This window comes from Lytechinus pictus, unplaced genomic scaffold (assembly GCF_037042905.1).
Source record: "Lytechinus pictus isolate F3 Inbred unplaced genomic scaffold, Lp3.0 scaffold_20, whole genome shotgun sequence".
Taxonomy (NCBI): Eukaryota; Metazoa; Echinodermata; class Echinoidea; order Temnopleuroida; family Toxopneustidae; genus Lytechinus; species Lytechinus pictus.
The window spans coordinates 2,738,664-2,762,203 of record NW_026974141.1 but is presented as its reverse complement, the minus strand read 5'-3'; the positions used below and the strand labels follow the sequence as shown (position 1 = coordinate 2,762,203).

The 23,540-nt window shown below is 35.8% G+C and overlaps 1 protein-coding gene across 1 annotated transcript in view; it reads right to left on the bottom strand.

Annotated features, from left to right (window-relative positions):
• LOC129283416 (protein phosphatase 1 regulatory subunit 12A-like) overlaps positions 1-23,540 on the bottom strand; it is a 91,335-nt gene that overhangs the window by 48,844 nt on the left and 18,951 nt on the right. Inside the window, exons 3-7 of the mRNA XM_064114721.1 lie at positions 20,290-20,408; positions 12,628-12,787; positions 9,863-10,007; positions 7,190-7,264; positions 174-238 (exon numbers count right to left, since the gene is read on the bottom strand). Of these exons, the coding sequence (XP_063970791.1) occupies positions 174-238; positions 7,190-7,264; positions 9,863-10,007; positions 12,628-12,787; positions 20,290-20,408 (564 nt within the window). The remainder of the gene's footprint in view (positions 1-173; positions 239-7,189; positions 7,265-9,862; positions 10,008-12,627; positions 12,788-20,289; positions 20,409-23,540) is intronic.

The window sequence follows — 23,540 nt, the reverse complement described above, 5'->3', positions numbered from 1 at the left end:
AGGGGAAGCCCCCACTCACTGACAGGGAATTCCCCTACAGGGAAATCCCCTAATAGGGAAAGCCCCCTGTCCACAATGCTGATGGATGCACCTTAGTGTATGTAGTGGAGGAAAATGCATGTTAAATCACAAGTTAAATGTTAAGCGACACAGAGATGGAAGTGGGAACTCACCTTCGTTTCAATGGTGGAGGTACTTTTGTGTCAATCCGGGGAGCGGTTGGCTCGTCCTTCTTCATCTGAAAGCAAAGAGGACACATGCAAAACGATAACTCAACATTAAAACAGGCGCAACAACGTGCACATGTGGGACAGACGACAGTTTACAGGAACACACAATTAGGCTTGTACAGTTCAGTCTATCAAGCAATGGTGAAACATAGATATAATTTTCACAGAAGGTTAACCCACTTCACATATAAAAGTGCGGATTTTCCTCTAAGAACCTGTTCACACTGGCATAAATCCAGTACGCCACATTATAAATCTTGCTGCTACATGTATAAACAGAGGGATAATAGATTCATATAGAAATAAATGGAAATCGTCACCTAAAAGGAGCTATTTTTTAAGAATAAGAACACTTAAACAAAGAGCTGAAAAGTCAGGCCCTTAAATATGGCTTCAACATAACTACTGACAACTAATAAACATTTCATTCTTATGATTTAGATATCATTTTTTATTTTAAAAAATTTTTAATGTAAAATTCAACTTGGGTTCAGAGTTTTCTATCTAAAAAAAATCAACTTCAAATTCCTTTGAGATGGGATTTAAAAAAACAAGATGAAGAACAAAAAGTAAAACAAATCCTGATTTCAAGCTTCTCTTAAAAGGGGAACAAAATAAATAATCCTTTGTTTTCATAATGATTATAGTAAGGGACTTCGACTCTCTCCAAAAACGTCTCTGAACATAATATACTGTGACTCTAATGCAATGACAGCATACGTGATGTCCTCACAAATCTGTTTGCATTCAGTTTTTCGACGTCGATAATTAGCAAAATATTCTGAATCGTCCTACTGGCATATAATGTACCTATTCACACTCAGGCATACATAAGCACAACATATAGCACAAGGAATACAATGTTAATTAATATACACAAAATATATACACACACCTGTTCGAAGGGGAGAAAGTGGTTACTCAAAATTGAAATTCCATCATAAGAAAAATGGCAGAATATTAACATTGGCAATTCAATATTATAACAATTACAACCATTCAATTAAATAAGAAATGATCTCTTGTAGGCAAGGCGTCAACTTGCTGACTTGAATTTTCTAAAGCCTTTTGGCTTACAACCAAATAAATCCACATATCTTTTAACTTGCCATGACATCTATCATTTTCTTGTACCCATTACTCAATTGTCAATAAGTGAAAATGTGAATGTTCATGTATCAGAAATAATTTGGTTGAGAAGTTCTGTCTGGTTTAAAAAAAATGAAATCTGCAAGTATCTGGATGAATGATACAATTAGCAGACAAATAGCAATAATTCATATACAGGCACTTTAAAAAGATAGATGGATCTATTAGAGAAATTGGTCAAACCTCTACACCCCCCCCCCCATGATATCCAGCAAGTCACAGTAATCAGACCAAAGATAAGTTGAAATTGAATTTATTGGAAACCCTTTTAACATTTAATACCACACCCCTTTTATATCTGACGCTGGTGGGTAAAGTGCAATGTGCCCCCACCCTCTTAAAAAATATATATAAAAAAATAGCCGTTCAAAGTATGTACCCTTTGTGGCAGGGTCCATGCTGTAAGTTACAAACATGGTAACAAAATTTACAATGAATATCATAAATCATTAACATTCTTCACTGGTTTGAGTAATGCTTTTTGTTTTGAATTAATACATGTTTTACTATAAAATTTCAAATACCTGCCCAGGTAGTGTTCGGGACCTTGTATTTATTTATTTATTTCACACCGTCATTCATTTATCATAAATTGATAAACCTATTATACTATTTTTTTCATACTGCTGAATAAATAGCATAACAAGATTCTCATAGCTGTCTGAACAGAATCACAGAATTGAAATTTGTGTAATTTTCTAAGGTTATATACATATTAAGAAAACCCAACATCAACTTTTCCAAAGATCACATCATAACTGCAGAAATTGGTGCATGTTAGGTACTACTTCCACGACCTAATTCTTTTTAGTGAAAGCCGACTCCCATGTCTGAGAAAAAAAAACTCCAATGACGTGTTGCACTTGGTGTTAAAGCACGAGATTTGCAGTTCACTTGCTTTCAGATGGGGGGGGAACAAGTACCCCTGTTCACACACACAAGAAGTCTCTGCTATTCTACGTTTGCCAACGTTATGGGTTAGCAGTTTGAACGCAGTGATCATTCACCTGTATCAGAACAGTATCGCATGACATACTTACCAACACACAAACACAAAACATTGATTGGTTTTACGTTTCATCAACAATGCTGAAGCTTTAGAACTATCCCCTCCCATCTCTTAACATTTTTTTCTTTGTCAGGTTACTCACAAAAAACCACATAATTGACCATCTTACTAATGGATAGATGTTCACCTAAAATTTGAGAAAAAAATTTGTGGTTCATACAATTCTACTTCATTCTAAGTCCCGTTTACATAGTTTTAATCCTATAAATTATTCAAACTATTTCAATGTAGATTCAAATTGGAATATGTGAAATGGTGTTCACATGAATATGTTGTTCACATAAATATACATACATTACATGTATAGAAGAGACATGTTTACAAAAGAATTTTAGATAGACTATATTCAGTTTAAGTCAAACACAGAAAGGAAAGATACATCTGAAGGAATGTGCTTCAAACCAGAAAAAATATGATTTGAAGAAGAAAAATAGACATGAATGAAAAACATTCAGACTTTTCAAAGTGAAAAACAAGAAGGACATATGAATAACAGTTGAACAAAAGATGACAAATTATGAAGAAGTTCATTAAATGCCTAAACATATCTGAATGATGCAGTGCGTATTTGCTCCATGTGTTACTAACCAGCCCAAAACAAGTAAATGGCCAGGCTACACAAAAATACTTCAAGCAAATTCATACTTTCTTTGAATTAAAAAAAAAACACTGTGCTAGGCACCACAAATGAAAGGGGGGAAAACACGTTTAAAAGTGAGGAATTGGGACGGGGGACAAAGGAAAGGGACAACAGAACGAAAGGGAGAAGCGCAAAATCAAAAGAGAACAAGAATCATGAGGAAGAAAAAGAGCAAACTCCTGTGAAAAACGCAAACAAACTGCAAATGTGTCTCATTCATGCTAAGTTCAATTATGCTAAGTGCAAAAAAAGAACATCAAAATTTACAAATCAGTTTGAAATTTCAGTACAAAGTATAACCTTTTGAAAAAGCTATATTCAGATTCATGATAATGTTTTTCTATCCAATCAAAGGAACATACATTTATACATTAATGTGAATATAAAATATAGTTTACTCATAAAATCAATTATTACAACTATAATTACAAGAATAGAATGTTTAAATATCACCTTCTAAGAAAATATTTATGAGCATGACATAATATCATATGAATTTTTTTTTCTTCACTTTCATGCCGAGTGGGGAGCCCCCTTCCCCGCATCGTCTTGAATCGTCTCAAATTGAACTTGCAAATTAAGTTTAATTCCTTTTTTTCCTCCATGGGTAAACACTGGATTCCCTATTAAAACATGTAGAGTTATGAAATTTGAAATGGCTAAAAAGACAAGTCTTGAAAATTCTGGTACCATAAATGGTGCAATTTAATGTACTGAGATAGTTATGAATGAAAAGATCACTTGGTATCATCATGTCGTAACCACCCCCCCCCCCTCTCTCTCTAGGCATATAATACCAGAGCTGCTAACAAGAACAAGTACAATTCAGTAAATTAAAAAAGCTGAAAATCAGTATTTTAGTAAGGAAATCAGTATTTTCAAAGAAGTACCATAGGAAACAACATAAAACTGAACTTTAGAAATCAGTATTTTTGCATGAAACCATCAGTATTCTTCTCATTTTTTCAGTACTAAATATGGAAAATCTGTACCACGTCCACTTGTGATGTGCACAATGTTTGCACAATGTTTAACATATACCTTGATTTAATCTATGGTAAACTGAGTTACCAAAAAAACAATTTTTTTTTTTAATTCTCAGGGGCTACTTTTTTCAACCTACTTTGTAACATTCAATGAGCTTTAAACATTGCTATGAATGACGACATTCCAGTGACCTTTTGAGTATTTTAGGGATGAAATCGCCTGGATCCCCATGTAATTTTATACTTTTATAATACCGAGTGCAACAGACCTCCCAACGAATACGGAATAAATTCTTTGTACAAATTTGGGTCTGAATCAATGAAAATCTTTGCTCTGAAACCAGAACACTAAATTCATCATATCGGTCAACTGCTAGCCCTGAGTGACCCCTCTCAAATCTATGCTACATATTTATCCAAAATTAATTTTTCAGAGAAACGTAGGCCTACACGATTTCTGGGAATGAAAGGCCAAGATCCAAGTCTAGGCTACAGACCCTCTGCTTTCCATTTGCTATTGAATTAAACAAATAACTCTAACCTTCAAAAGAAGATTATCCCTACAAATAGACCTATTGAATTTTCTGTACAAGATAGGAAGCATAAAAATCTATATTTTGGATGATTAAAAAGCCTTAAAGGCTAGACTAAATAAGAATACAGGAATGTCCATGCATAAAGGGAGAATCTACAGTTGTTGGACTGGAATGTACATTGTATACATGTCTCATTACAAAGGTTCAATTGCTTAGTTTTCAAATTCAGACCCATATGAACACTGTACTCGAGGGGTGTTTCTCAAAGGCAATATATTATAAGGGGTTTAAATTGATTTTTTTGTTAAGTCTAAAATCTTTGATTTGATACCATAAATTCGTTATCAGTCTTGAGAACCGACCGATATTTCTCATTTAAATTAATTGTAGTTTTAATTTTATTTCATAAAGAGCTAAACTCACCCCATTATTACAACATTCAATAACTGGGTTTAAAAAGAAATTAGGAAGAATTCAAAAGTGTTAAATATAAAGGATACCTCCATTAATCTTCAATGAGAATAAACTGTTTCATACTACTAAAATGAATTAATAATGCATTCCAATCCTGCAATACATATCCATATTATGATGTAACAATACCCCAGTTGTGATTAAAACACATTGTACATGAACAAGATATTTTATATTCATAAACTTTCATAATATGCCGGGGAATGAAAACCAAATTTTTCACTTGAATAGCTGTAGAAAAGGTATGATAATCTATATAATCTGAATATTCATATTTTGTGCCATTTTGTCGATTTAATAAGAAACCTTATCTATCTCAAATGCTCATTAAATTACTCCTACTTAATTCAGTATTAATTTGTTAATTTCACAAAAGCCTTTCTCCTTAAATAAAAAGTTAGGGTATTTATAACCTCATGAATTTTCTTCCCAACTTCCGCATTACAAGAATCTTTTCTTGTTATCGAGAGCCAAAAAAAAAAACCCAACATCATTTGGTCTGGGACAAAGGCTAGATTGACTCCTATGGTATGGTTGCCAATTTGCAGATGAGTCAGGGAGTAGAGAGATAATCTATCATGTATTTTCTGAGTTTGTATATAAGTGACAATGGAATGCTGCATAGAGCCCTTGCTATAGTGTCCCTTCATCGCATTCTCGGAGGGCTGATATTCGAACCGTATCATATCTTGGTTTTAAAAAAAGAAAGTAAGATTGCTTCAATGAATCTTATCTCATGTTGCTTAAAATAAACTAGAAATGGACTATAAATGGACTTGGAGATAAGATTACACAACTAGAATACAATGCCTTTGTCTATTTAATAGAATCACATACATTTCCATATTGTTTGTATGCATTTTACCAATGTTTTGCCAGCATTCATATATACAGTATTCATAATGTCATATTCCTAATTAATTGTTACTTAATGATAATAATAATAATAATGATCACTTGAATAGTGCTTTATCCTCTATGTGGCAATGCACAGAGCAATAGACATTGAGCCATTATTACCATAGCCAAATCGCTAAAGTTTTTACAACAATTCTGAACAACATATATAGACTATCAAATACTGATGGTTTCATAATGCAAATTAACTTCTTAACTTGATGTCTTAACAATCATTAGAAGGTACCTCGGTATTAGCACCTGCATCATTTCTGAGAAAAGGACCAGTGTAAAGGGGACCCTTGATGCTTGACAGCTATTCCTAGAAACGGCCTGTCATAGCCAGTGCAATTGATGTACCATTTCAGCAATAACAAATGTCTTCGTTGACAAATGTGTACATTAGGTTTGACGGTGACCCTTGTTTGACCCAACTCTCCCCATACCTCCCCTACCCAAGGAGAAAAAAGAATAAATTACTTAACCAATAAAATTTCAACTGAAAAGTTTGAAATCAAAGCTTCACCCTAAACTTCCATCAACTATTTAATCACAAAAGAATTTCAAAATGTGGCTAAAAATGGAATGTAAGGGCATTTTTTCCCCCCTGAACATTGGCAGCCATTTGCTATTCCCAATGAACACATACTTTACTCATTGAAAAAAAAAGCAATGAACATTCTTTCCTCTGTGAGGTCAAGATGGTCGACCCCCACTTCAGTATTTTGTTACCACTCAAAAACATTATTCGAGGCAATTTATGAATTTAATTTCAAAGCAGAAATAACTGAGCTTTCATTCAACACTACAAATCCCTGCACAGAGGTTGAATATTTGGACGGTTTGTCTAAAAATATTCCAAACTCGGTTTATTTTAAAGTCCCCCCCCCCCCTTCCGTTCTTGACTTTAACTGAGAAGAGCTAGGGTTGATATTACCAGCACTTAAAAAGAATCCTAATAAACTCCTAAATGAATGCTTCATATTATTATTCATATCATGCTAAAATACCAGAAATTGAACATACCATTCAATATATTAAATTACAAAGTAAACGTCAACCTCAACCAACACCAACAGAGAAAGGGAGGTTGATTTCTTTGTAACCAAATGCATAAACATCTAAATTACAAATAAACATAGTATAACTGAAAATCCAGCGATCTTTGATCTGTTCTGTTTTTGTTTTGTTTTAAAGGTTTTACTTACTGATGCTTGTTTCTTTTTGAGTTCCTCGAGCCATTTTAGAATTTCTTCGTCTGCTAAATCGAATGCTGTATGATTCTGGTTTAGAAATGGGTAGAAAACAAAAAATGATGATTTGACATGAGGTAATACAGGTCACTCTGCCCAAGGTCAAAAGGCAGAGCCGCAGAAATCCTGCAAGTTGCCTTTCATTAACAATTACCACACTTCATTATAGATACCGTTCTAACTACCTTCCTAAAACTAGTTTACTGGAAACAAGTTTAGTGGAAACTAGTTTAACATGTAATGAGAACGGTCGAAGCGATCTTGGAAGCAATCTTCCAAACCGGTTCATAAAACCACCTCATGATGTAGTTTTCAAGATCGCTTTGCCTCGTTCAAAACTGGTTTTAGCAAGAGGACACAACCGTTTTTCGGAAAGCGATCTTCGCACATTTTGAGCACGCTACTCCACACACTGTGTGAAACGTGTCACCCCACTGTGAGCGTTCTCATAGCAACAAGATCGCTTTACGTGAAGTGATTTTGACATAACTCTTCATTGGAAACATTTTGAGCAAATGAATTTTGTAGAAGTGTGTCTTCACTCGCTAACTAACTTCTGTGTAAACATGAAATCGATCTGTCATGCCTTGCCTGAGAGAGCACACATTTAAGTTAACATTGTCAATTTCAAGAGTTAACAGGACATATTCATCATACCATATCAAGAAAGGATTAGATCATTTTGTGCCATTCATTTCAATGTGAACACCGCTCAACCATGATATTAAAGTTATCACTTATGCTTATTCAACAATTGACAATATTTCATCGTAAAAAATCTTTTATCTTCAATAATCTGGATTGATTTAGCCTTTCAATACTTACGCTTATTCAAAAATTGACAATATTTCATTGTAACAACATATTTTTTCTATAAGCTGGATTGATTAAAGCCTTTCAATTTTAGGGGAGCTGAACATTGTAAAACCCCCATAAAAGTGTTCTCATCTACCTATTCAGAGCACAATTAGTTTCAGGATAGAGTAAGCTGGACTAGATCTAGCGATGGATGATAAAAAAAGAAATACAATGATTGAACATTCACAAGAGAAGGCATTCGACTAAATTACCTTTGAATATGAATCTTATGACTTTTTCAAAGGCGACAAATTTGCATTCAAAGCGGTGCTCACTCACTCACGACTTAACAGACGGATTTGAATTTTACACAAAACTTAGTCATTAAGTGTTGGAACATTTCTACCAAGTTATATATAATTTATAATAATTAATAATAATAAATAATTAATAGTAATAAATAATTAATAATAAATAAATTAATGAATAATTATAATGGTAAATAATGACTGAAAAATCAGATTTCACTCACTCCTGGCCAGTTACCACAAGCACACCATCAATCTCGGGTGTCTGAATTTATGTTGGCACCTGTGGTTAAGCATGGCAAACTGTGCAAAACCACAGATCCCTATTACAAGACACTGCAGCAAACCACCACCCACAAGTGTGGTGACTTTGATCTTCAATTATTGCTCTGTTCGCAATTGCTCCTGCAACAGTTGCTCCAGGGGAGTGTTTCACAAAGAGTATTTGCCAGTGTTTACTGTTATAGGCTACCAAAATCCTTGCATCCGATTGGCCGAGAGGAAATCTGTCAGTCAATATCACTGACAAGATGTTTAATGAAGCACTCACTTAAGCTTTGGGGTTTGTATTTGCTATTTGAGATACCTCACCAAAAGATCGAGCTACTCTCTGTAAAGCATTTTAGCGGAAATCCTACTCTGCATCCGTTACCTTAATTTTCCAGTTTCTTCATTGATAAAGTATTAAGGGATCAGGAGAGCCAATCTCCATGAGTATTGTTAAGGTACCTTCCTTCGAGTCCAATTTCAATTAGGGTAGGTTTTTTTTTAATATGGTAATTCCAACTGGATGGACTTGAAGTATGCCTATCAAAAGATAACTTGTGCTCTGACATAGCAACGCAGCTTCTGATTTGAAAGACCTACTGACATTGCTTTTGATCTTCTTGGAAAGCCCCACCCCTCTCCCCCCCTCCTGTTATGGTTGCTATTAAACTTACGTGTAAAGTGCTCTGGGGTAGAAAATATGCTAGCAAGAGGGCAACCAATGGAGCAATGTCTCAAGTCTTCACCAAAGGTCTTGGTGAAGCGAACAATCCTACATAAACTTGTGTTTCAAATAGAACTTCGCTTAACTGCTATGAATCCCTTTTAAAGGCGATGGGTCATCATGAAACCTTGCAGACAAGACTACCTGTTCCGGTTCCGCGGAAACGTAAAAGCTGCTATTAACTCAAGGTACTTGAAACGCTTACCTAATTGGTTCCCATGTTTGGTAGTTTAAACTTACAGTCCAATTTCCACCGCGTCTTGTCTGCAGGTTTCCCTGTGACGCAATACCTTAGAGGACTGCAGCAATGGTTGCAGTTGGGCTTTAGATTAGGTCTAGGTTAGCATCAAGGATAACCGTTAGGCGCGTCTGAAGCTACTCCTCTGGAGCAATTGCCGCAGCAGCGTGTGTCACGCTATACCTTTGGACCAATCCTTCCACAATTCCTCAAAGATGTCCAACTGGCTATCCTTTCTACAGACTCCTCAACACCACTTACTTTGCCAGAGCGAGGGCGTGCCTCAAACTTACTAATCTATTTTTTGCGTCCATATCGCACATGGCTTTTACTAAAACTTCACAGGCATCTTTATGACCCCAATGTGACGCCGCGTGGAGTGGCGTCCATCCATCGTTATCCTTTGCGTTCACGTCAACCCCTGCTTGTATAAGAAGTCTGGGGAGGAGAAAAAGAAGAAACAAATATGGGAAAATTATCATAATTGATGAAACATACATGTATGTACATATAAAACCACCTTTCCTTAAAGAAAATAATTTCCTAAACACTTTGGGGTATTTCAATTATTTGATATCAACCCTCTCATCTAGTTGAATGACGTGTAAGTGATTACAAATACAAAGAGCTGGAAAAAAGGCTGATGAGTGTTGAAATAAACTTTGGAAGAGCTCCAATAGTTTCAATCAGAAAACTATTTAAAATTCATATTTTAATGGCAATGCTTATTCAATCTTTAATACCCCCCCCCCCTGAAAATAAAAATAAATAAAAAAACATAAGAGAAAATATTCAATTACTTGGCAATACAATCTGAACTCTAGACCAATTTTTTTTCCAGCAACTCTGTGAACAACGTGTCACATACAAGCTGCATTGGGGAGCTGGAGTCTGAATGTTTTTTAGAGATAAATGACGCTATACAAATGCTGATCATCATTATTATCATATGATAGAGTAGTGTAAACGGTAAATTGCCAATTTGTCTACTGCCAATTCGTCCACTCACTACATGGTCTACTTTCATAGTCTAATACCATTCTGTCCATCAACATTTCGTCTAACAACCATTTGGTCCAATCATCACTTCGTCTAATCACAATTTCATCTTTGACCATTTCCTCTCATAACCAGTTGGTCTAAAATCCATTTCAATTTCATTATTTTGCACAATCAACACTTAGTCCAATTAGACCAAATGGTATATGGACTAAATGGCTATTGGACCAACTGGTAATTAGATGAAATGGTGAGTGGACGAATTGGCAATTATACCATGTGGATAGTGGACGAACTGACGGTAGACCAAATGATAGTTGACGAGTTGGCAACTGGACGAATTGGCATTACTTAGACAAATTGGAAATAAACAATGAAAACTTATTTTATCGTTTTGGGAGGTATATGTGATGAGAGTGAGACTGATAAGAATGTTGCTTTCGGGGTAAGGATCCAGGAATCCTATGACCACTTCACATCTTGAGCTGGTGTTGTTCAAAGGGGATGAGGTATACTGGCTTTATAAAATCCAAAAATGTTGCCAATTTGATGACAATACTGATCAATCAGCCCTCATCACAGGGACAACCATGCATGGGATGACGTCAGGAAGACCGCAGGGTTGGCATTACTTAGCACTTAGTCAAAAGTTTTTGTTATCCCAGTATCCCCAGGCCTCCCAGCCCTACCAAACACAAGATGACAGGGATCGAGGCCCACGGCTGGAAGATCTCGCCGATCGGGCTACGTACGTCATCCAGGGATTGTTCACTCACTGTACATGGTATGTTAGTGTGCTATTGGCATCTACATGTGTATAGACTTTTCATACCAGGCCCCCATCACATAAAACTTGTAATGATTTTTTTGCTAATGATATGGAAACTACCACGGGAGCCAGCGCACGACACTGGCACCGGTCCGACTGTCCTAGACCAGTTAAAATTGCTGACGGGCCAGTAACTTTTCAGAAATAGCCAGATTTACTGGTCCGACATGACCAGTCCAAAGAAAATATATCAAACTGATACAAATGATATTTTCTTCTCTTTTGTAAATTATAATAATGGCTCTGGAGTCTCAAAAATATGGCTCTCATGAATTATGTAGTGTGTGTGAGTGTGTACCTCGCCCAAGTTTTTTTTTGGGGGGGTAGGGGGTAATGATAAGCAATAAAAGACAGCAAAATAATCTCAAGTCTTTTTTTATGTTTTTTCTTTATTTTCTTTATTTTGGGGACCAGTAAATTTTAGGTTCGGACCAGTAATAAATTGTAAAACTGGGTATCTACTGGTCCAACATGAACAGGTTGGACCAGTAAAATAAAAGGGTTAGTGTGGAGCCCTGCGGTAGCCATGCTCAAAATTCAATCAAATTCAAGGATTCCATGAAAGAGTTACCATTGGATACCAAAGTTACCATAATGGTGAATCCTATGAAAACATGGCCCTGGGGTGTTTGTTTAAAAAAATAAAATAAAATAAATGTAAAAAATTGGCATAGCTACATGTCTATGAAGAAGAATATGAAAAGCTAAATGTTAGCCTGTAGTCCATGTATGTGTGCTTTTTTTCCTCCTGATTTTGTAACTATGTGCAAATGACATCATTCACATTTTGGCTGAAAATATATATCAAAAGTGTTTATTACCAGCAAGAGTTGAACAACATCTGCCTGTATTTCATATTCCATAGATAGATGGATGAATGGATTAAAAAAAAAGACTTTAGGGGTACTAGGCCCTGTTGCTTAAAAGTTACCATTATAGTAACTTTGCCATCCAATGGTAACTTGCATGGAATCCTTGACTTTGATTGGCTGTTGATCATCGTAAAAGTAACTTTTATGTAACAGGGTCCAGGAGTTTTATATTTCTTAATTTTCTTCTCGGCAACTTTGGGATCTGCAATGGGGAAGTCTTTTTCTATTGTCATACTTTGTTATGTCATCATTCTATTGTGTTTGATGCATAAACTGCCAAATAAATAATATTAATAATAATCAACAACAAAAAAACTATACCTAACATAACCAAATTGAAATCAAGATAAATACTTACTCCATAACTTTGATATATCCTTTGGCAGAAGCAACATGGAGGGAGGTAGCACCAGTTTTTGGATGCCGCCTGTCTTTGACTTGTTTGCTATTTAACCATTGTTTAGCATCTTCTAACATCTTATCATGCTCCTCCGTTCTTGCCTGATCTACATCTAAATCTGTAGGAAGATAAAGAGGATACAAAACTTGTGGTTAATTCACTGATTATGGAAAAGTTGTAGAAGATAATTTGGGTACAGAATCTTGCATAAGATTGCCAACAACTGAACATGCTCCGCTTAAAGGACAATAAAGAGGACACCAAAATTTGTGGTGAATTCTTGAAAGAATTGAAGTTACCAACAGGAAGATAAATTGGGTACAGAATCTCCTGTTAGATTGCTGAAAACTATATGCTCATCTATAAGATAAAAGAGGATAAGAATTTGTGGTAAATTCTTGACAAAAGTTGAAGTTTGTGCTAGCCATTTGGTCCTTGAGTAATGATCATGTTGGATTTATGCCTCCCTAAAAAGTTGTCTTTCTGGAGAAGTGCAGATCTTACACACGCCTTTTAGCGAGTTCAAGATCTTTCTGCTATTTCACAATAAAATTTTGTCAGGGTGAACTTCCCTTTAAATGAAAATGAGAATAATGCAACATTGTTTTGAAATAAATGCACCTGTTAAAGCCTCATTTTGGCCTAAAATGGGAAACATAAAATACCCCCCCCCCCCCGGTCCAAGACTTCATGATTGTTCAAAACAACAATTAAATGCAGGCACAAGTGTTCATCATATCTGGGGTGCATTTAATCAAACTTCTACGGCTAGGATCACAAACAAACAAAATTACATATAAAAATGCGAACTCAAAACAGTTAATTCAGGAAAGCATTATTCATGATTATTAATCATACTTTCTTCTCTTTTTAAAGCAACTCAAAACAAAGTTGTAAATAAAAAAATGCAATTTCACCTATTCATTCAATTTATTTTTACTCCAACAATATCAAATTCAATTGATACATGTACATCTGTATAAAGGCTTTTATAGAGACATCATTCCAATGTGATATGGGACAGGCTATTTAAAAGTGATTGTGTACAGGTATCTGTATTACCGACTACATGTATGTACTTTCCACAGCTTGTTTTTTTGGGTGTGCATGAAATCCTAAAACAGAACCCTCTTTTTCAAAATAAACAGTCGCCAGGGAAAAACATCGCTATTTTTAATCATGCAAACCTGAAGCATTTTTTTTAAAATGCAGATTTCTGAACTGTACATGTAACTCCTTGGCAAGGAAAGCCACTAGCTGTCCCTGCCACGCAATGTTGGTGACATCTTGTACTCTTGTCCTTGGCAGAGACACCCAGTCTACACTGTCGCCAGGGATGCGGAGATGTAATCGCCGTGTTGGCGCAAGAAGGCAATTGGCGCTGTACATTATCAGTTTCATCAACGACCTTCTTGCGGGGTTCCTCTGTAATTAGAGGCATAGGCAGATGAGAATGTATCTCTGGCCATGGTACTCTCATAACTCGTTTACAGCTGCTCCGCAAAGAATGCATCCTGTGGAGTCAGCCGCAGAGCAAGGGATCAAGCAAAATTGTCTGTTCACAGACACCATAGCCATTCGATATGTGGATCTTCACAGACAGAGTACATGCAGTCCACTATTGAATTGGACTGGGATGGTCAAGCAAAATTGTCTGTTCACAGACACCATAGCCATTCGGTATGTGGATCTTCACAGACAGAGTACATGCAGTCCACTATTGAATGGACTGGGAGGTTCAGGCAAAATTGTCTGTTCACAGACACCATAGCCATTCGGTATGTGGATCTTCACAGACAGAATACATGCAGTCCACTATTGAATGGACTGGGATGGTCAAGCAAAATTGTCTGTTCACAGACACCATAGCCATTCGGTATGTGGATCTTCACAGACAGAGTACATGCAGTCCACTATTGAATGGACTGGGATGGTCAAGCAAAATTGTCTGTTCACAGACACCATAGACATTCAAAATGTGAGTCTTCACACACAGAATAGTCCATTATTGAATGGACTGGGAGGTTCAGGCAAAATTGTCTAATCACGGACACCATATCCATTCATTAGATGGGTCATCACAGAATGTACATGTACATGTAGTCCACTATTGAATTAACTAGGTATTGGCCCTAACTTGGCTGAAGAATGAAGTTGGTTCTTCATCAGTTCAAGTTGTGAAATATTTTGCAAAATTTAGGCCTACATGTACATGAAGCTCAAGCTCTAGACCAGTCCAAAATATACACAATGGCTATTAGGCAATTTGCCCCTAAAGTGTAAAAAAAGTGCCCATAAGGTGTATTAAAAAATAACCACTATACAATGCTGCCCAACTTTGGCAAGTGACACATCAGTCAAATTTGAGTTATTGTTGTTTCTGAAACACCCTTTCAGGGACTCGGTTTTATAATTATAAGGGGAGCAATAAAAAGCTCTCCTAGAACTTTTAAGGAGAGCGGTAGAGGAGCACTTCAAAAAGCTCTTCTTCAACATACAAGGGGAGCTTTTTGCCCAATTAACAAAATGGATGGAGGAAATGTATGTACTATAAAATTACAATCAACAACCAAAGGAAGTATTTATAATTGTTTTACAATGTATTGTAATTAGATTGTGTGTTGTAAAACCTGTTTTAGTTAGGTTTTGACTTTGGCTAAAAGTTAAGTCACTGACAATTTTTTTTTTTTCGGGGGCTCTATTTTAATTTTTTTGTCAAATTTCGGGGGCTCTTTTTAAATGCTACTTTTTTGTATTTTGAGGAATACCTGTTCACTTATTAAGGAATTATTACTTTTTGTTTAATATTGTATGATTTTTAAAGTTATTTATCATGTTTAGAATCTTGGATGTGGGTGTGTGTGGATGGGTGGGTGTGTGTGGGTGTGTGCGTGTGTGTGTGACTGTGAGTTGGACTTGGATATAAATGAATTCAATATCTAATTTCTACTCCATTTATTCCAGTACAATACCCTAGTCAGCCATGTACATGTAATAAAGGCCCACTTACCCTAACTTTTCCTGAAGTTCTTTGAAAACGCAGATCTCCATGAAAATTTAATTTCTCTATGGGGGAGTCTAAATTTGGTGAGAATGTATTCATTAAGAACTTAAATATACATGACAATGAAGAAATCATCAAACTTTTTTGGCAGTTTTGAATAATATTCCTGAAATGTAAACTCTGTCTGAAACAGAAAATCACCATCATTGAGGCCTTTACTGAGCGAACTGTCCCCCAGAGCTCTGGCAGAGAGACAGAGCTCCAACTGGCCAGCTAGTAAAAGCGCCAATGCGTGAGCCTGCCGCCGTCCTTGTAAAAAAGATGGAGCTTTGTTTGATGATTTATTGTCTGATATAATACCTCATCCCCTAGAAAAAGAAAACAAATGATTTTTTAGTTATAATTGATAAATTAGATAACTTATTTTGGAAGTTAATAAGCCGTTTTGAAAAGCAAAGCCGAATGACAACTCACCAATGCTAGGTTACTCGACTCTGGGATTTATTTCCTGTGTAATTCGAATTATTTTATCACAGAATTGTGATATCTGTAGGGGAAACATGTGCATTCGAAATGACACACGGTGGTAGTCATAATGGACCCCTATATACATGCAACTCTTTCCCGACCGTTGCGTTGATTTTTTTTTTCCATACCTGGTACCATGTGTATGGAAATACGTGGTACAGAAAAAATAACGCAACTTCGGAATTTGAAACTGCGCTACTCGCTACTTTTAAGGCTTATTCGTGATTTTGAGTGTGGATTTTGGATGGTTTTTAAATGGTAAGCGGAGCTCGAGCATATGGCACTAGTGGGCCGTTGAGTTGTTATCACTCGGCAATAATTTCGGGGGCGACATTCAGATTTTATGTCGCCCCCGAAAGCATGATTTTGGGTGATTTCGAGGGCGACTTTAGGCATTTTCGCGCAGGTCAGCTATCGCGAGGCGCGCTATTAATCGCGCTACCAAAAATGGATTAAGGCGCGCATGTAGCGCGCGATCGCTCTCGCGCACCTTAAAATCGAGTCCCTGCCCTTTGTATGTTTGGGGAAGAAATGATCATTCTACGGAAAGATATTGAAGAAAATATGCTATTATAATTGCATCGACGCCTAATGACGAACACACATTGCTCATCTACAACAAATGATACTTTTGTAATTTGCTTCCTTTTGCCAAAGTACGGCAGAATGGCTTCAATACTAAATGTCTTTTGGAATGAATAGAAGAAAACTAGCCCCCGTAAAGAATATCTATTTTTTCCCTGACCCAACTCCAGATCAACTTAATCTATCAAAAGCATACCTGAATAATAATCAGAGTAATAATAATTACCAGAAACAATCTATTCCGAGGCGCAATGTTATCATTATTATTACCCCGGCGTTAGCTCGGGCTGCCTTTCAGCGCTCGTGCATTCAAGGAATCAATCCTGCCGGGTACCCATTCACCTCACCTGGGTCGAGTGCAGCAGTTTGGATAAATTTCTTGCTGAAGGAAAACACGCCATGGCCAGGACTCGAACCTACGACCCTCTGTTTGAAAGGCGAGAGTCAGAACCACTAGACCACAATGCACACACAAAATAAAAAAAATTCTTATAGATTTGACACCCATCATTAAAAAGAGACTTTTTTTAACTTTAAGGGATGTATCAATATTGTCTAATAAGTAGAAAAAAAATCTTCTTTTCTATATAGAATAAGAGGTATGCTAATATTGTATCTTTTAAAATCCCCCCAAAATGTTGATGAAATGGAAGTCATTAAAACAAACTAAAGAGGTGATAATGATCAAAGTTCACAGTACATCCTATCTGAGAGTGCCTACATGTACATGTATCAACAACCATTTCTTTAAATTTATTAACTAGATAGCAAGGTTCATTTTCAATTCGTCTAATTGCCAACTCATCTACTATCATTTGGTCTACCATCAGTTCATCCACTATCCACATCGTCTAATTTGTTCACTCACCATTTTTCTAATAACCAGTTGGTCCAATAGCCATTTAGTCCATGTACCATTTGGTCTAATTGGACTAAGTGTTAATTGTGCAAAATGAATTATAATGAAATTGATATTAGACCAACTGGGTATAAGATGAAATGGTTATACACAAAATGGTGATTAGACGAAGTGATGATAGGACCAAATGGTTGATAGACGAAATGCTGATGGACGGAATGGCATTAGACTAAATGATACTAGATGATGTGATGAGTGGACAAGTTGGCAGTAGACGAATTGGCAATTTACCGATAGCAATTAACTGAACATAACCATTTCCATTCTATAAGTAATGCACAACACAAATTCATACAACTGCATGCCAAATCAAATAATATTGTTTGGACAAATGTGCAATTTTTTTATAAATTACAAACAGATTGAACATATTGAAATTCTGCCCAACATAATTATACTAAAGCAATAAATAAATTAATTAATAAATAAATAAATACAAAAAAATACATGTTCAGGTAGATTATGACGATTGCCAAAGGATAATTACAAGCTGATAAAATATTGTTGATACAATGCCAACAGGCCAATTCTTGAAATTCATATAATATAGAGTATAAATGATAATATTGAAATGCTGCCCAACATAATTTTGTAAAGAAAAAAAATTGGCTAACAGTAACGTCAGTATACAGTTAGTTGAACTCTGCATTTCAACTGGAATTTGTCATTCGTGCTGTACAGTGTACATGGACCTACATGTACAATGTACACTAATATCTAGTAAGCCTGTACATAGATTCACATTCGATGTTAATAACGTCAGACTCATAGTTTGGGTCAAAACATACAAAGTGGAAAATCAAATCTAATCAAAGAATATAATTTCACCTTCAAAAAAATGGAACAAACAAACTATGAAACCAGGAGCGTGACTAGTTACACTATAATAATATAGGGTATTTATATTGCGCACATATCCACCTTGTTAGGTGCTCAAGGCGCTCCTATATTACCCGGCTAAGCCAGGCGTTCATAGCGCACACAGCTTTTTAAGGAATTACTTCCTACCGGTACCCATTTAACTCACCTGGGTTGAGTGCAGCACATTGTGGATCAGTTTCTTCCCAAAGGAAATTACGCCATGGCTGGGATTCGAACCCACGACCCTCTGTTTCAAAGTCCGAAGACTAATCCACTGGGCCACAACGCTCAACATATATTTCAATGATCATCGGAAAATGAAAATGAGCACCAATTGTGACAGTCATAATCATTCATGCATGGATAGTTGCAATTCATAACAACAGGTTAGTAAAGGGACCATCAAGCCTGGACCCTGTTTTGTTATAACAAATGCACAATTTCCATAATAAATTTACTGTTAGCCAATCAGATTGATGGATTTCAGTAGCTTTTAACTGTTATTGCAAATTTGTTATTATGACAAGTTTTATGAAATGGGGCCCTGGACATTAACGGCCAGTTTTCGTTTTTCTTAACTTCTGTTCAAACATTTGTCAAAATACTAAAATGTTTATGCTTTTAAAGGTATTGTTTAACTTTGTGAGCAGCCGATTTAAAAAATTCTCAAACCAAGATGAAACATGTGTACAAGTGCAGGTATTAGAACTAATAAACCCTGAAAACAACCATTATTGAGAATGAAAAGCTAAAACTACAAGGCAAACCCCGATTTTGTAAATAGGCGTCATAGACGCCTAAATAGTACACATAAGTGTATGGGATGAAATTAAGATGGTGTTTTCGGTCACTTTATATTTCAATTTTTGAAGCACTAAATAATCATTTTCGAACGCAATTTTTTTCTGGGCTTCATTTTTGCAACATATCACAGACACAGGTGACAAGTGTGACCTTCTAGCTCAGATTTTTTAAAAGTCAAACCAATGTTAACCAATCACTTTAACAGTCGCTTGAATAGCGTTTTAACGTTTTGATTCAGCCCTAATTACTATTCTCATTTTAATGATTCATGTTGGTGATTCTATAAAGGTCAAGTCCACCTCAGAACATGTTGATTTGAATCAATAGAGAAAAATCAGAGAAGCATAATGCTGAAAATTTCATCAAAATCGGACGAAAAATAAGAAAGTTATGACATTTTAAAGTTTTTCGCTTCTTTTTCACAAAATAGTTATATGCACAATTTAGTCACATGCAAATGAGAGAATTGATGATGTCCCTCACTCACTATTTCTTTTGTGTTTTATTGTTTGAATTATACAATATTTCAATTTTTACAGATTTGACAATAAGGACCAACTTGACTGAACCATAAAATGTTAAACAATAGTAGTTCCACATGTTCAGGGCAAAATAAAACTTTGTTTCACAGGACAATGAGGAGAAAATTAGTCAAATTTCATATTTCATATAATAAAATACAATAGAAGTAGTGAGTGAGTGATGTCATCACTTCCCTCATTTGCGTACCGATCAGGATGTACATATAACTATTTTGTGAAATTAAGCGAAAATTAAAAATGTTATAACTTTCTTATTTTACATCCGATTTTGATGAAATTTTCAGTGTTGTGCTTGTTGGATTTTTCTCTTTTTATTCAAATCAAATTTTTTGGGGGATGGACTTGTCCTTTAAAAACCTCTAGATCTTAGATCTTACCTTGTTTATCCATTTCATCTTGTAAAAATTCCTCCATGTCCTCTTCCTCCGCCAAATCCATCGGTAATTCCCCTTCATTGTTACATGCTACTAAGTCGGCCCCATTTTCTATTAAATATCTGCAAAGAAAAAAAAAAGGAAATAAGAAGTTAAAGAGAAATGCCAGTAGTTGCAGTAAACACTGATTTCATGAGAAAGTCTGTAAAACGAGGCTTAATTGTCAGAATATCATCGAAGATCTAGATCTGGTACAGTTACATAAACTGAACTTTGTGAAATCTTGAAATCTACGCTGAAAAATGTTCACACTGAAGATCACTAACACAGATAAGCGCACGTGGGACAGTGTATAATTATTCCTTTGAATGTCGGGCCCGACGCTTGACCCGAATCTTGTGCTTATTTGCTGATTTCTCAGCAATTACACAATTTCTTCCAGAATCCTTTGGCACATATGATTTATTTATAATACAAACAGGCACTTTGGTGGTCATTTCATTGGATTCTGTACGAACTCATTTTGATATCGTTACCACAACTGGCATTTACAATGTACCTTTAAGACAGATAAAGATTTTGTTACTCTATCAACCCCTGATCAAGAATAATGAGTCTCCACTTGAACATATTCACAATAATTAATTTGTGTTTAAGATCTGTGTGTCATTCACGAGAATGACTTTTTGTATCAAATGAATATATTCACAATAATTTTTGCATGAAAATGAACATATTCACACAACAATGAATGTAAATGCATTTACAAAAATGGATACAAATAACATTGCAAGATTCATACAATGTATGCACCTTCTCCACTCCCTGGGGAGCATTCCAACAAGAGTTCCAAGACTCAATTGCTAGGCATACTACATCTAGGCTTTCGCATCCAACCAGGTACCCATTTAACACCTGGGTGGAGAGTGGCAAATTGTGGATTGATGCCTTGCCAAAGGACGCTAGGCCGCGGTAGGATTCGAACACACGACCCTCTGATTGGAAGGCGAGACTCAGAACCACTACACCACGGTGCTTCCACACGCTTCCACAGAAAGGGTTTGCTCAACAAAAACAACCTACACTGGTAGGCCGGTGATTACCGGTATATATGATTGAATCTTGCATGTTAAAGAATTAAAAAACATAAACTGTTAAATTTTCAATATTGTTTACATTTTGAATGATGTACATGTACATGCTGTAATTCAAACAGGGGCATAATTATGCAGTTACATGTATGCACACTGTATATCACCTGGGCCCCGTCTTACATAGAGTTACGATTGATCTGATCACCCTCAACTACATGTAAATCCATCAATGTCATAATTTTTTCCACAGGAAATTTGCACATCGTCCTTTGTAAACAAAGAGAAGCACACTGAATTCTAAAGAAAACAATGGATGTATGAATATATATATCTAGAAAATATTTTGAACAAACATGAATTTTAGAAGTTGGGGTTGCGGCTATTGATCGGATCAATCGTAACTCTTTGTAAGTACAGGGGCCCAGAAGTGGGCCGAGTTAAAAAGATGTTAAATCACTAACACAGAATGGGGAGTGTTTCATGAAACAGAGTGATTTTCCCCCCACCTCTTGTTATAAGCTACCAAAATCCTAGCACCTGATTGGCTAAGAACAAATTTGTCAATGAAAATCACTTGACTACTGTTCCATGTCTGTCTCTCCTGTTCACCATTCCCCTGAAGTCTAGCCAAGATTTCCATGTGTGGTTTGGCACAAATAACAACAACTGCTTTATCTATGTCAACTTGAAATAATTGGTTTAAAAAATGAAAGATGATCTCATGAAAGGGTAATCATGTACAAAATTGCAAGATCGTTGGCATGTACTCAAGTATGGTACATGAAATCTTGGGTCTGCCCCTGATTTTTTATTTAAAGGTTAAGACAGTATAAAATGCAGCAAACAATTATTTCATGAAAAAGTCTTTTAAACCAAGATTAATTGTTGAAATATAATCATGCATCTACAGGTAGATCTGGTACATTAATGTAAACTTATCTTTGTAAAATCATGAAATCTTAGCTCAAAATCGATAATTCTGATGATCACCAACACAGAAAAGCATATGTGGGACAGTGTATTGATATTGCTTATTTTGCCAATTTCTCAGCAATTTCGCATTTTCTTCCAGAGCTATTTGGCACATATTTTTTATTCATACAGTATACATACAAACACTTTGGTGGTAATTTCATTGGATTCTGTTCTAACTCATGTTTAGATCGTTACCATAACTGGTATCTATCTTTAAATATATTTTGTAATCATTGTAGAGTGGGATAGCTTTGGACACATAGTTAGAAAAGGATATGCATGTAGGCCTTCATACATGTATAAAGTCCCTTAATCAATTTTCCCCCATTATACATATTCTCGCCTCCAACCATTAATACTCAAGAACTGATGTCACACAAGAATATTTGGTGGGGGGGGGGGGGTGGTTATGGGCATACACAAATTTACAGATACGTCCAAATTCGCTTTGTCCTACGGTAGAAAAAGAAAAATATGAAATATATGATAATCAATAAAACACTTTTCTTTTTCACCAGTGTTTCAGAAAGATCAAATGACTGAAATATCATCCACATACTATCCATAGCAATGACAGGTTTAATCTACCCCTACGGATCACAGAGAGGGCTTTTCAGACATTATGAATGTTCGAAAAATAGTTTTTAACAAACCTCATATCATGTACATTATTTGAGTATGTTCATGTACTTGGCTGTGCCAAGCCCCTTTACTTGTGTGTGTTGGGGGGGATACTGGTACATATGTATTTTCAAACTCTAGATAAGGTTACAGATAGGCAAGAAGATAGCGGTATAATATTTCAACAATCGGATCATGCTGTCACAGTTCCGTAGCCAGCTAACTAATTTCTAATATGACACCAGCAATGATCAGACTAGCATAAAGCAGTGTTGTGTGTAGGGGCACCTAAACATACAATGTATACGTTCAAGTCCATTTGATTTTAAAAACATTTTGTAAAAAGATAAAAATATGTAGTTCCAGTAAACACTGATTTCATGAAAAAGTCTGTAAAACCTTTATTAATCATCATTATATCATTGTACATCTAGATCTGGTACAGTTATACATACTGCACTTTGTGAAATCATCAATCTATGCTGAAAAATGATCACACTGAAGATGCGATTTCCTTTACAGATAAGCACATGTGGGACAGTGCATTATTATTGCTTGAAAAGG